The following is a 14,746-nucleotide window of genomic DNA, read 5'->3' as shown; positions in this document are numbered from 1 at the left end:
TCTCCTCTCCTAAAATTGAAGGCAAAACTATCATATTGAAGCTCGGGCATATTATCTTTTATAGCTAAAGAAATTGATAACGCAGGATGATAACGATCACAAGGCAATAAGTAATCGTTAGCAATTTCAACTGTTACATTTTCATTATCATTTGCAAAAACTAGGTCAAGTAAAACTCCGTTGCAATTTGTGATTTGATTGAGCTGAAATAGGTTATGAAATGCAAAAGTATCAACTAAAGTATCAGTAGCAGTGTTACTATTATTACTAAAGACACCTCTTTCATCATGGTACCATTCGCTGTTTGGCAGATTGTAGTCTCCTGTTAGAATGAACTTGTGTTCAGGAAAATTGCTACAGACAGATTCTACACTAATACAATGATTCTCATAGCATATTAAGGCTGAATTAGGCGGAAGATAAACTGTACCAAGTATATAGCATTGATTCAGAGTGCAAACTTCGACAAACAGTTCCTCCAAGTGAGCATGTGGTAATAGAATAGACCTCGATGAGTAACATTTTTTAACTGCAATAAGGACACCCCCTCCAATTACTTTAACACTAGTTAATGGAGAGCGGTCCTTTCGATATATATTAAAATCTAAAAGTCCCAATTCGTCACTACTGATACCATCACACAACCACGACTCAGTAAATATAAGCACATCATAGTCAGTTGTAGCAGCACTTTCTTCAAGAGCACCAAGCTTAGTTCTAATTCCTCTAACATTCTGATAATATACTGATAGTTCATTAGACACAATGTGGGAGGTACCCCTGGAATTCAGTTTTTTTTCTGGATTACTATTTTTGGTACGCCACGAATGTACCTAATGGTAAGATTTTCTTCACCTTTTGAAACCCTATCTGCCAAATTAGTACGAAGTTCACTAAGGTATTTTCTCTGTAGATAGGTGGAATCGGAGCTAATCTTAATATTGGATGCAGCAAGTTTATTTTTATTTTTTAAAATTGATAGTGCTACATTCTTATTTTCAAGGACTACTTTAAGTGGACGTGACATATTATGCTTGGTATTACCAAGTCTAATTACTTTTTTAACTTGAATATTGGGATTGATCACGCTTAAAGTTTGTTTAACTATCTTCATATCTTCTTCAATTCTTGCTGGTGCTGTGCTAGAGTTGGTTTCATGGAGGTTATAAATAATAATATTATTTTCACGGAATTTACGTTCCTCCACTTCCTGGATGATGGTGTCAAGATCTGTGGCTTTGTTATCTCTAGGCAGTTCTAGTGAGCTAATTTTATCAATAAGTTGTTCCACCTTTTGTTCAAGAGAACTGATTTGCTTCTTCATCATAGGAATCATTTTAATACCCTCCTCACAGGATTCGCAAAAAAGTTTAAGGACTCTTCTACCCTTCAACTCCAACACCCTGATTTCTGATGCTGTCAGATTGGCACATTGATGATGAATATTCTGATTGCAACCATCACAAACCCAATATTCACCACCCTTGACATCCAACAAACATTTTGTGCATGACATATTTAAAAAATTTTAGATCAAGTACTGGCCTATCTTCTAAATATATTATTTGTAGAAGTACTGATAACTTTTTATGAAGAGTACTTAAGTTTTTGTTGAACTCAATTATAGTATATTTGAAGAATAAGCTGGAGTAAATTCTCAGAAAAAAAAACTAAATTGTTAAGCATATTTTAGTACGTGTGCTTTTCGTACAACGTCAATATTTTAGCTTATTTTACGTTGGGTTTGACTATTTAGATAGAAATTTTTCCATGTCACATGGACTATCGTAAAATTTAAATACCTGCTATTGTTAGAACTGTGTAGGCTAGGGTTTTTTCAGCTGGTCACAGACGTACTTTAAGGGTATTACATTATTTGTTTCGGTTTGTTAGATATTTAAACCATTTTCAAAGCATATTATATTTATATAAATCTGTTTATTTTAGTAACGTTATTTATGGTTATTTTTGTCGTTATGATAATGACCCATTAAATAACAAGAAATAAAGAAACTCTTAAAATACACAGGTATTTAGTTAATGGTCTTTTGATAGATTAGATAGAAAAAGTCGATTAGCGAAAGATGGTTTCTGATAAATGTGAACGCTATCTTAAATAGTATAAATTTCGATTTTGTTTGGAAAACCAATGATTAATAAAATGGTTAATGGTCTTTAAATAGTCATTCATTAATATCAGAAAATTTTTGTTTAGTCGATTATAAGCGAGTGAAGAGATCTGACACAGTTGTTTTTTGCAAGAGTGAATAGTGAGTTTATAGAATATGGAATTAACGTGTGATTATACACCAGTTAAAAAATTAAAGTTGAATCATTTATCACTTAACGAAAAGAGTGTTATCCTTAACGTCTACAATTATTTTAAGCAACACAATCCTTCCAATACTGTTGATAGTATAGTTGAAATTTCGTCTAAAGTAATGGGATATTCAAAATCAACTGTATATAACATTTTAAAAGAGGAAAAATCAGCTGGTATAACGCCACCCAAACCGAGACCAGGAAGACCAAAATTGTCGAAAGTGAATGTGGATGAATTCTTCAAAAATGCAATTCGTAGAATGGTCCACTCATTTTTTTTTAACAAACAAATACCAACTTTAGATAAAGTTTTACAAGCCATTACCGACGATCCCGATTTACCCACAATAAGTAGAGACCAACTTTGGAAAGTTTTGCATGAGTTAAACTTTAAGTATGAAAAAGTGGGCAGACAGTCAATGCTTATCGATTCCGAAGAAATTGTGTGTTGGAGACGAGACTACCTCAGAAAAATAAAAAAAATGAGGACAGAAAATAAGAACATTTATTATTTAGATGAAACGTGGGTTAATGAAGGTCATACTGTAGGGAGAGTTTGGAAAGACAAAACTATAAAAACATGTCGACAAGCATTTCTGGAAGGATATTCACCTGGTTTCAAGGAACCAACAGGTAAAGGTCGACGATTAATTGTTACCCATATAGGTAGTATGAATGGATTTCTTAAGGAGGGTTTACTTTTGTTTGAATCAAAAAAGACCTGTGATTATCACGAAGAGATGAACGGAGACGTGTTTGAAGAATATTTCCGAACAGATGATTGAATTCATACCTAAAAATTCAGTTATTGTGATGGACAATGCAAGTTACCACTCTAGATTAGTTGAACGTTTACCAACTACTCAATGGAGGAAAGATGAAATTGCAATGTGGTTAACTTCTAAGAATTTAATCTTTGACGATACAATGACAAAAGCAGAATTATTAGAGCTTGCTAAAATTAATAAACAAAATTATAAAAAATATGTCATTGAGGAAATAGCCAAAAAACGAGGAATTGAAATACTTCGCCTTCCACCGTATCATTGCGAGCTAAATCCGATTGAATTAGTATGGGCCGAAGTTAAAAGTAATGTTGCTCGAAATAATACAACTTTTAAATTGTCAGATGTTACTATTCTTTTTCATAAATCAATATCCGAAGTAACGACTGAACATTGGCAAAAATGTATTAATCACGTTATGGATATTGAGAAAAATATGTGGAAGCTTGATCATATAATAGATAGCAGTATAGAACCTATAATAATTCATCCCGGATCGGATAACACTTCGTCTGAAACAGAATATGAGGAAGCTTAACTTTAAACTGTAGCTCAGAAGTTTATTTTACATTTGAACTAATTGCCGACAACTTCATTGTTTATTTTTTATTTATTTTTTATTGCTAATATAATTTTCATTCTTATTTCCAATATTATTAGTATTAAGAATATTATTATTTATTAATAGGAATATATAAAAATTTACAGTTTTTCTGTATGTATTTTACGTTTCAGTATAATTTATTGTATTTTATTATTTTATATTAACTGTATGTTTCACAAATAATAGAATTTTTATTCTTTTTATGTATATCTTTTTATTTTAAACCAGTATTGGATTGGATTACTTTGTTCTAAATATCCAAATAAATTTAAGGCAAACTTTTCTTTTAAGATTACGTTTTAGTTAGAAGATGTGCACGCCTATGTATTTCGAGGTGCGAAGATTAGTATTCTGAGAATTTACTCCAGCTTATTCTTCAAATATACTATAGGAGAATATGTGCTTCTAATTGCAAATAAATGCAATTTCTGGAACATTCACTAATAAATATGAAAAATAACTTACAGATTAATAGGGTCTGAACTTTTACGGGTTTTCTGATACCAAACAACACATTAATCACTAATAAATATCACTTAAATTGTACATCATTAACAGAGCAGAAAAATATGTGTGACTTGTAGTAGATATTGTTAATTAGTAAGAACAAAAATGTAACGTTTTAAACGTTACAAAGTGATTTTTAAATTTAGAGTTTTCTGTAAACTGTTTAGAACAAAATTGACATTTTAGAAGGTTTTCGCCAGTATGTAACCTCGTATGTTTCTTCAATGAACTCTTGTTTCTGAACTGCCGCGGGCAAACTTTACATTTAAAAGGTGTCTCTCCAGAATGAATTCGAATATGATAATTGAGAGATTGTTTTGTTGTGAATCTTTTTGAACACATCCCACATTCGAAGGGTTTTATTCCTTTGTGTTTAAATAAATGGCGATTTAGACTGATGTTTGTTGTGAACTGTTTGAAGCAAATTGTGCACTGAAATGGTTTTTCCTCAGAATGCGTATGTAAGTGATTTTTAAATTTAGAGTTTTCTGTAAACTGTTTAGAACAATATTGACATTTTAGAAGGTTTTCGCCAGTATGTAACCTCGTATGTTTCTTCAATGAACTCTTGTTTCTGAACTGCCGCGGGCAAACTTTACATTTAAAAGGTGTCTCTCCAGAATGAATTCGAATATGATAATTGAGAGATTGTTTTGAAGTGAATCTTTTTGAACACATCCCACATTCGAAGGGTTTTATTCCTTTGTGTTTAAATAAATGGCGATTTAGACTGATGTTTGTTGTGAACTGTTCGAAGCAAATTGTGCATTGAAATGGTTTTTCCTCAGAATGTGTATGTAAGTGATTTCGAAATTTAGAGATTTCTGTAAACTGTTTAGAACAATATTGACATTTTAAAAGGTTTTCGTCAGTATGTACCCTCATATGTATGTTCAATAAACTCTTGTTTCTGAACTGCTGCGGACAAACTTTACATTTAAAAGGCATCTCTCCAGAATGAATTCTAATATGATAATTGAGATTTATTTTTGTTGCTAATTCTTTCCCACAGATACTGGATTGAAAGCGTTTTATGCCTTCGTGCAACGTTAAAAAATGGCGGTCAAGATGTTGCTTTCGTCTGAATTGTTTCGGACAAACTGTGCATTGGAACGGCTTCTGTCCTCGACCCTCCAACATTTCACCAACCATTGTATCCTTTACAACAACTAGAGAATGAACACCTAAAATATTATTATAAATTAAAATTGAGGCGTGTTTTACAAAAAACGATTAAGTCCAAATTAAATGAAATTGTACTAGTGGTACTACCTAGTATAAAAACATGTGTATATACACAAGTGCTGATATGTTGCCAATTTAAATTTATACATTTCTGCAAAAACCCCTTATGTCCATTTCTACAGACTAGGACATGTGTACTTTTTATCGCAAATTATCGAAAAAGTATCGATTAATTGGCCTAATAAAAAAGCAAAGAAAATCAAAATGACACAAGGCAATCTTGTTTTAGTGCATAAAACTGGCGAACCATGTAGATATATAATAGATATATTTTTAAATTTTTTTTATTAAAAAATATTCTTTGTAGTTGCAAAAAATGTTGTTTTCCAAAGCTCCTGGGGAAAAAGAACTCCGTTCTTACACAGCTGAATAATAGGGATGGTAAAAATAGTCCTGATTCTCATTTAACAGGTCGTATACAAATAAATCATATTAGAAGTCAGATATGTCCTCGAGGTAAAAAAAAAATACAAAATCTCAGAGTGACAGTTTGAGGCACAAAATTAGAAGAAATGAATCTGCAATGGTAGTACATAGGAAAACCTTTCTTAGCCTATAAGACATAAAAGATGCTAATTTCTGGCAAACTCGAGATTCTCCAACTGACATCAGGGAATCCATCAAAACCGAAAAAACTAGAAACAGAGAAGGTGCCACACTTTTATAAAGTATTGTTTTTTTTTAATAGAAATTATTTTAATTTTATAAGAACTTGCCACTTCTGATACACGACCTTGAAACTGATGATTTCTAGATGCAATATTCTAAAAATGGTTGATTTAGTATAATACATATTTTCGATAAAGGCCCATTTCTACTGTTCCATTTTAAAGAGTTTCAAGTACGCGTAGCAATAACGCGTGTATGAAGAGCAGCCCGCCAGAACCCAGAAAGAACCAAGGAAAAACTCAGGAACAAGAAGCAGCTATCGCATGACATAGATGTTCTATTAAATAATGTTTCCAAATAAATAATTAGTGGCGTCATATTCGACGATAAACGCTACCGCTAACAGTGGTAGCGTGGGACAGTAAAAAAACACAAAATGATAAGTTAAAGTGCAAAAACACAAATTGTGGGGATTGCAGTGAGTGTACCTATATGAGCCCCTTCCCATATCAGTTGGCCCAACGTTAGATTGATAAGAAAATTAAATCTTCTGACTATATTTCTTACACTATAGCATGACAATTCCAACATATTCGCGATTTCCGAATTGGATTTTAAAGAATTAAAAAAATTAATAATGATTGAACAAATTTTCTCATCAATAACTTTACCTAGACCCATTGTACAATTCACAAACGGCAAAAAGCTTTACAATACTATAAAATGCATTCGAACATTAAGTGACAATATTATTGTTTTGGTGTCATTTTTCCACAGCTACCTCTGGATTTAACGTAATTATGAAAAAATCAACATGTTGACATAAGTGAATGCATAGCCAGGGTTTAGTGAAATTTTTTTTATTGTTGAAAATAAATAAAAAACCATAAGAGTAATGTTTTTAATAAATATTAATAAAAATGGCATATTAATTAATATAGGAACTTATAAAAACATGTATATCACATATGTATGAGTATAATTTGTTTATGGTAATCAACTTAAACTGCAAATTCCATAAGTGGCCCAACTGATATGGGAAGGGGCTCATATTGATGTGCCAGACTAAAGGATTGCAGCAAAAGAAGCCATCTATAGCGAGGACCATGGAGGTAAGTTCTAACAATTATATAAATTTATCTGTTGATCAAATTAAATTGTGATGCTTCAAATGATGGATTCAAAGCACCAAAAATTATTACCAAAAAGAAAATACAAAAGAACCTGGAAACAACATGAAACGAACGAATATACAAAAATATGAAATAAAAATAAAAAAATAGATCAAACAATACAAGCTGAATGAAAACCTAGATGAAGATTTAGATAACTAAAATGAAAAAACAACCAAAGGAAAATGACAAAGAAATAAATAAAGTTAAAAAAAAATAAAAAAAACTTAATGAAAAAGTTTGTGAATTGTAAAATTTGATAGAACCAAAAATAAAACAAAAAAACAACTAAAAGAATCAAAAAAATCTATGAAGAAGACTTCCCTACCCTACCAAATATCAGAGTAGAAACTATTATACTGTCAACATCTAAGATTTCCATTCCCAACACGAAAAAATCCTAAATAAGCCCATAGTTATCTTATTGTACCAGTGTTATTTACTTACTTTTATTTGTTGTTTGGTTTTTTTCAAATAATGTAAATTTATATTCATCTTGTTCTATTTCAGTGTTTACAAGGAATTCATTATCTAAATATCCAAATGCCTGATATGTAGTTTCTGGCTTGGGTTCTTCCTTAATTTCAATTTTGAAGGTATCCAGAGGAGCAACAGACGTGTCATCTATTTCTATTTTACAGGTTTTCTCATTAGTTTCTTGATTTATTTCCATAACTTGAATATAAGTACAAATTTCAGTTTTATGTTTGCAATTTACATAAAAAAAAGTAATTTAGAAGAGTTAACCTGGGAACTTCTTCTTCTTTTTTGGGCTATGGCCATGGGACCCACGGTTGCCTACTCCGACTGGGATGGGGACAGTTATATGCTTGTCTTGACTTATGCCACCAGAGTAGCATGCATGTAGCATGATACCAAAGTATATAGACGGTAGTATACTTCATTCGCTTAGCTCGGGCATATTTTGACAGATTCATTGTCGGAAAGCTACAACACAACAATTCCTACTTCTCAGTATTAATAGCTCAAGTATCCTACTATTGCAGACTTCTTTCTTTAAAAAAAGAAGAATTATTCTAAATAGTGGAAGTGTATACTAAACCCATCAAATTTTGGGTAGTATATATTTAAAAAATATATTTTAGTTGTTATAATTTAACATAACTATTTATTATATGGTGCAGATAAATAAATATTGATTATCGGTAATTCACAAAGTTCTATTTTATTTACTATTTACTTTGTTTACTATTAATATTGGCTATGAGTACGTGTGCTTGGTTGTATAGTAATTTCCAGCCACTTTTAGTCTGTCAAAAAGTAACTAACTTCGCAAAAAAATAATTACTAAATTCACTAAACAGTTCGGACTGGGAATAGCGAACCGAGTATACCACAGAATACTCCATCCCAACAAGAAGCGAAACGGAAGGCTTTTTCGCAATCCAAATTTCTTTGCGCATGTGCGAAATCCGCCATGTTTTAATGTCTTGTTTGTTTATGCAAATAATAAAAATAAAAACATTTATTGCCTAATAAAAAGTAACATTTCATTGAGTATTTCATTCATATTAGCCTTCTTTTTTCAGCGTCCCGCACTTGCACCGCCAGCTTCTTGATTATTTGTCCTCTCGGCATCCTGGACCTCTTTGTGTGGTTTTATCCTCGTCTTCTTCTGTAGGTACTAATTTACGGCACCGTACCTACTTCCCTGCTTGTCTGTTTTCCGGCAACCATCCGGCTAGACCCTGATCAGGTGGGCTAACTGATTAGTTAGCCCAAGACTCCAGCACAGATCAGAGGTAATGTAAAACGATAAAACCTCACCAGCTACAAGGGGTCATGTAAGATGCCCCCATTTTCAGTTTTTATTAATCAACAAGTTAACAGTCTATTGCATTTACCTTTATAAATATTATGAGGATTGTTTTTTAATACGGATGTCCTTCCAATGTTTTTATGTGGCCATACAATGTTTTTAACAACTTTTTATTAAACTGATGATGGAATGATTTAATTCCGAAAAGATCTTCTTTAAAATAAAAATTTTAAGCTTTTAATAAGCATTTTTTATACCTTAATACACACGAACACCACGTGCTTTGTATTTAACAAGTATACTAGCCACTCCTGGATATCTCCACTTCATAGTTTGTTCCAGTTTCACTTTTAATGTTCCATTAACATTACTGTTAGTCTCCGTAAAATTTGGTATTTTTGAACGAACATTTGGCCTTCTTTTCTTTTCTATGTAACAATTTGGCTGGACCCTTCTTTTTTATTTGTAACAGTCTCCTTGAAAAGTCGCCTGAAAAATATATACCAATTGACGGAAAAATTCCTACTCCATTTAAGAAGGCATTGTTTTAGCCAGACAAACCATGTTCTAAAGGAACGCAAAAAAGAGTCAGTGAAAAGTTTCTTTATGTTGCAACTTCCACTTAGTGGAAACAATACCATTTAAAGAAAAAAATGGAAAAAGGATTCAAAGAAGAGGAAAAGCAAGAGCGAAAACGAAAACGAGACGAAAAGAAGATTATTTTTTTCCAAAAAGAAGATAAATTTGGAATCTGATAGTGGTGATGATATTCCAGCTATTGTTCCTACATTCAACAAATCTCATTTAAAAGAAGGTGACCATGTTATTGTTATTTATAAAGATCAACACTACCCGGGAAAAATAAAAGAAGTAGAAGAAAATAAGACGTTTGTTAGTGTTATGGTAAACAGCAACTTTAGTTCGTGGAAATGGCCAAATAAAGAGGATGCAATATGGTATGATCATGATCATACTGATATTGTGGAGAACATCAACGAACCATCAAGTTTAAATAATCGTGGAATGTACAGAGTTCCAGAAATAATAAAGTTTTCCTGTTTTAATTAGATATTTGAATAAATAAGTTATTTTTTTTTATTTAAATACCTTTTTTTATATGTCAGGTACGTATTGGGTATTATTTTGGATTCTGCAATGCCAGGTATTGGGGACAAAACATATATTTAAAAATAAATTTCTTTTGGCAAGTTTTATTAAATCAAATCTCCTTTCACATTTCCTTTATTCGCATTTCGCACAATTAGTATGGTTAGCACCGGCTTTCTATCGTCCGTCGGCAAATTCAAACAAAAATATAACTTCCAGACCATCTTTTACCACCTTTAGTCCAGACAAATTATTACATGCATTTAATATATTTTTTACCACCAAAAATGAGATGTTTTAACCAAATAGTGCTTCAAATATAATATGCAGAATAATTTTGAATTACGTTCGCTAATGAACTTGCTTTTTTGTCCTTAAAAGTAGAAAAATGTTTCAATTATATTGCTTAATATTTCGTCTAAATATAACCGTCTAACAATTTTAATTGTTTTTTAAAGGTTAAAATACGTTTATTGACGTTTCAATTTCCACTTCGGAAATCGTTCTCAAAATACAAACATTAGTAAATAAAACAAATTTTGTTTTTTGTTACTTGTGAAAAATTCTTCCAATAATTTAGTTTTATCTGACTCATCTATATTGACAATTCAGACATACATTATACATTGTAAAGTAGACGACTTTAAAATGACATTGCCAATATTGTTGAGTTGCGTTCCTGGGACGACTTTACTTATAAGATAGTTCATTCGATTACATGAAATCAACTTTAACTTGAGAATATCCGTCAGAAAAGATCATAACATGTAATTCGTCTTTAAAAAGACAAATACATGCCATGATGACAGTAAAATTCTCCTGTTAGTGATTCCATAGTAAATTATGAGGGAAAAACTTAATTTAATTGTACTAATGCTCAAGTATCAGTTTTCAAGTTTTAAACTGATTGATTTACGATGAGTAATTCGGTTGTAAAAATACCGGCATGTGTCTTATCTAAAGGACTGGACTTGTAAATTTTTAGTTCAGTTGTATCTTTGCAACTAGTTTGTTTATAGATAGATGTGCATTGTGCATTGTTTTGATTTTGAATTTTGTTTAATTTTTGTTGTGAGTAGTTATAATAATTGTAGTATTTTTTTGTTATTTGTTTTTTTGAAACTGTCTATTTGTGTATAAAGAAAATGTTTAGACCATGGGAAAAATCACCTATAGTTTTTCGTGCATTGGAGCAAGAGAATCCAAGTAGTAGTAGAGAAAGTGTAGTAGTCAACAATCTTTTAGGTGTAAGTGATACAAAAAACAATGACACTGAGAGTGTAACTGTAGAAAAGTGTTAAGACTTCCAAAGAAAAGGATTGTTTTGAATGAACAATCTAAGAATTTGTATGAACGTTTACAAAAATCTTCAAAATGATCCTGAAAATAGTTGTAAAGGCAGTAGTATAAGAAACGCGGCCTTTCTAACAGGAATTCCGTATTCTACCATGCGCGACATCGTGAAAAGTGGTGTTAAAAAGAGAAAAACAAGATCGAATGCTGGAAAACCTAAACAAATTAATATCGTGACTGCTAAATGATTAAGGAATTTGGTTTACGAGGAATACAAAAAAAAATGTAATACCAACAATTGATATTAGTTTTGTTCGCGGAGATAGTCCCTGACTAGTTTTGGATAAATTTCGGACCGATCCGGGTTTAATGTTGTGCGCTGGCGCGATTAGGTACTAGTTTTAAACTGTCAATTCTCCGCGAACGATTTCCGGACGCTTCTGACTGTTTGTAACCCCAAAATTTAACACGCTGTTTTGTTGTTGTTTATATTTACAAGGAGAATACAGAAGTTTTAACATAATTTTATTTTAAAGCCGATATTGCCAAAATGGGTAAGTAAAAAATAGAAAGCAATTATTGACCTCAATTTATTTTCTTTGTTTAAGTTATCCTTCTACTTGTAACTTCTAATTATATATTTTTTGGGATGTATTTAGTTGTGGTTCTGTTCTTTGACCATCAAAGAGATCTGCGATGTATTTTGCAGATATGTTTCCTACATTTTCTGGCTATATACAACTTCTGTTATCTGCTAGAGGTGAGAGTTTATTCTTTGTATTTGTGAATTCTTTTTATTTGTATTGAATGTGTCTTGTTTTCTTAGTAAATTCCCTAGTTCCTCACATATAATGTTCATCCATGCTTCTTTTGCTCTTTATATTGTACTTTATTTTGGTTTTTATAAAATCTTGTTATATCAGTTGTAGGATTTCTTTCATATTTGTTGCTAATTAGTATGTAATCAATCAGGTTTCTTATCAATCAGGTTTCTTTGATTATCTCGAGGTGCTTTCCATGTATGTATATATATATATATATATATATATATATATATATATATATATATATATATATATATATATATATAGTTTTTAACAGTTTAAACCAAGTATTTGCAATCATTATTTTTTCTTCCTGGCAAAATTGAGCCATTGTTTCTCCTTTGTATTTTTCATACTTAAGTATAATACCTTTAACACCATAAATTCAAATATAAATGTATACTTACTTTTGTTTTTTCTGTGGGTTGTAGATATGGACTTAAATCATGAATATTTAATCATAAATGTTGAAGCCCCAGAAGCAGAGTCTTTTAAGTGGAACCACACCAATACTCTCCACTTAATTAACCTCTACAAGAAATACCGAAAACTGGTAGGGACTTCTCAAGTCAAAAGCTTTAAAAAGCTGTTTGAACTTATTGCCAGTGAATTGCGAAAAGTAACTGACATTAATATTATAACATCGGCACATTGTGAGAATAAGTGGAGAGTATTGGAAAGAAGTTACAAAAAGTATGTGGACCATAACAACCAGACAGGACGGGGAAGGAGGGATTTTGAGTACGCTAATGTCCTAGAGGAAATCTTGGGCAAAAAGAAAAATATTGTCCCAGAAATCCTGCTCAATACAGAAACGATAGAGTCCCAACAAGAAGAACCAAAACCGTCCTGTTCTGGAACTGCAGAGAGTTCACGGAGTGACATGAGTACTACCCAAGTGAAACAATCGAGCAAAAATAAGACTCTTAGAGCTCATATATTGAGAGAAACAAGAAAAGATAGGCAGGAGTACTATAAAAAAAAATTAAACATAGAAGAAAGAACATTGGAGGCAAAAATAGAAAAATGGAAGGAGCTAGTTAAAGCAAAGAATGAGAAGAACAAAATTTTGCGGGAGAAAAATGAGCTTCTCAAAATTTTAATAAATCAAAATAAAAACAAAAGTTGTAGTAGTTTAGTAATAGATTAAGATATTTTATTGTATATTATTATGTTAAGGTTTCTTTATTTTTAAAAATGTATATAGATAGTGATAGGATGTTTAATATTATTTTAAGTTCCTTTATTTTTAAAAATGTGTAGAGATAGTTTATGTAGATAGTAAGTTAAAATTTCAATTTTATTTGTAAATAGTTATATAGGTAGATATATTGAATACATTATATAGGTAGATAGTGTTTGAGTTTTATTTTAATACTTAAAGTCCTCATTATCATCATTGGTACTACAGCACAGCCTATAGTAGAGCCCCAACCTTTCCAAGTCTATTTTGCCAGTCGGTCCTATCTATTATCAGTTTGCTGAACACATTTTTTTATCATCTTTATCTACACTGTCCTTCCATCTAAGTTTAGGCTTACCTCTTTGTCTACTTCCCTCTGCATGTGACATAAAGATTCATCTAGGAAAGTTGTTCTGCTCTAATCTTGCTAGATGTCCTACCCATTTTAGTGTTCCTATTATTATGAGCTATGTTACCTCTTTACCACCATATATCAGTTCGTATTTGTGGTATATTTCATAGTTGATACCACCAAATATTTCTCAGGATTCTCTGTTCAAATTTGAGCAAGAGATTTTCATCTGTCTTGGGTATGATCAGTTTTCCAATATACATGTCAGCAAGGCTAGTATAAGGGTTTTTGTATATTGTTATTTCTGGTTTAAGGTTCTACTTTTTGTGTGTTTACAGAACCCAAAACAGCACTTGTTTGCCACAATTATTATTCTCATTTTGATTTCCTTCATATATGAATTTGTCCACCACTTCAAAGATTTCTGGCTCTGTTGTTTGTCATTATTTTGGTTTTTTTTTTATTTATAAGCTCATATTTTGGAGGTAATTTTTGAGGATTTTTTAAAGATATTTTCTTTGTTTTCTATATCTGATGTCTTAAACTACATTTTCCAAAATTAAGTTGAGTAGAAGACATGCCAGCACATCTCCCTGCCTTAGTCCAATAGGTGTTCAAACATTTGTCGTTGCTTAGCCTGTATATCTACTTTGTAAACTTTACACATTGTAGGACTTCTTATTAGTTTGTCAGGAATCACTATTATAGCTTGATTTAAAATCTATAAAGGGGTGGTAGGTATTGATATTTTACCCTAAGAACAACTACAACAAGGTTTTTTAAATATAAGGATGGATTAGTATGACTGTCAACTGCATATCTCATTTTACAGGATAGACTTTAAACTGAATTTCTGCATACTTTAACCTATTGTGATTCTGAGCACATTTAGATGGTTAATGGTTACACATATATTTTAGGTTACAGTATACAGAAATTATTCAGTTTAAAGTATCTCCTGTA

The 14,746-nt window shown here is 31.4% G+C and overlaps 2 protein-coding genes across 2 annotated transcripts; one reads left to right on the top strand and one right to left on the bottom strand.

The window, feature by feature from the left end:
• Positions 1 to 4,308: 4,308 nt before the first annotated feature.
• LOC140445796 (uncharacterized) lies at positions 4,309 to 8,021 on the bottom strand. Its single transcript, XM_072538146.1, has 2 exons — positions 7,692 to 8,021; positions 4,309 to 5,402 (listed from the first exon to the last, which is right to left on the bottom strand). Exons 1-2 carry the CDS (start codon positions 7,915 to 7,917, stop codon positions 4,309 to 4,311), a joined length of 1,320 nt encoding a protein of 439 aa, XP_072394247.1. The 5' UTR covers positions 7,918 to 8,021.
• A 3,705-nt stretch (positions 8,022 to 11,726) lies between these two features.
• LOC140445787 (uncharacterized) lies at positions 11,727 to 13,594 on the top strand. Its single transcript, XM_072538134.1, has 2 exons — positions 11,727 to 11,978; positions 12,680 to 13,594. Exons 1-2 carry the CDS (start codon positions 11,975 to 11,977, stop codon positions 13,396 to 13,398), a joined length of 723 nt encoding a protein of 240 aa, XP_072394235.1. The 5' UTR covers positions 11,727 to 11,974; the 3' UTR covers positions 13,399 to 13,594.
• Positions 13,595 to 14,746: the final 1,152 nt, after the last annotated feature.

The sequence above is a fragment of the Diabrotica undecimpunctata genome, chromosome 1, assembly GCF_040954645.1.
Source record: "Diabrotica undecimpunctata isolate CICGRU chromosome 1, icDiaUnde3, whole genome shotgun sequence".
Lineage (NCBI taxonomy): Eukaryota > Metazoa > Arthropoda > Insecta > Coleoptera > Chrysomelidae > Diabrotica > Diabrotica undecimpunctata.
This window is presented reverse-complemented; position numbering and strand designations above follow the sequence as displayed.

What these genes read in the sequence shown, in the direction of transcription:
- LOC140445796 (XM_072538146.1), bottom strand. Translation starts at nt 7,917, where the DNA reads ATGGAAATAAATCAAGAAACTAATGAGAAAACCTGTAAAATAGAAATA. An exon ending in AAACCAAACAACAAATAAAA is followed by an intron (nt 5,403 to 7,691) that starts GTAAGTAAATAA and finishes ATAATATTTTAG; the next exon opens with GTGTTCATTCTCTAGTTGTT.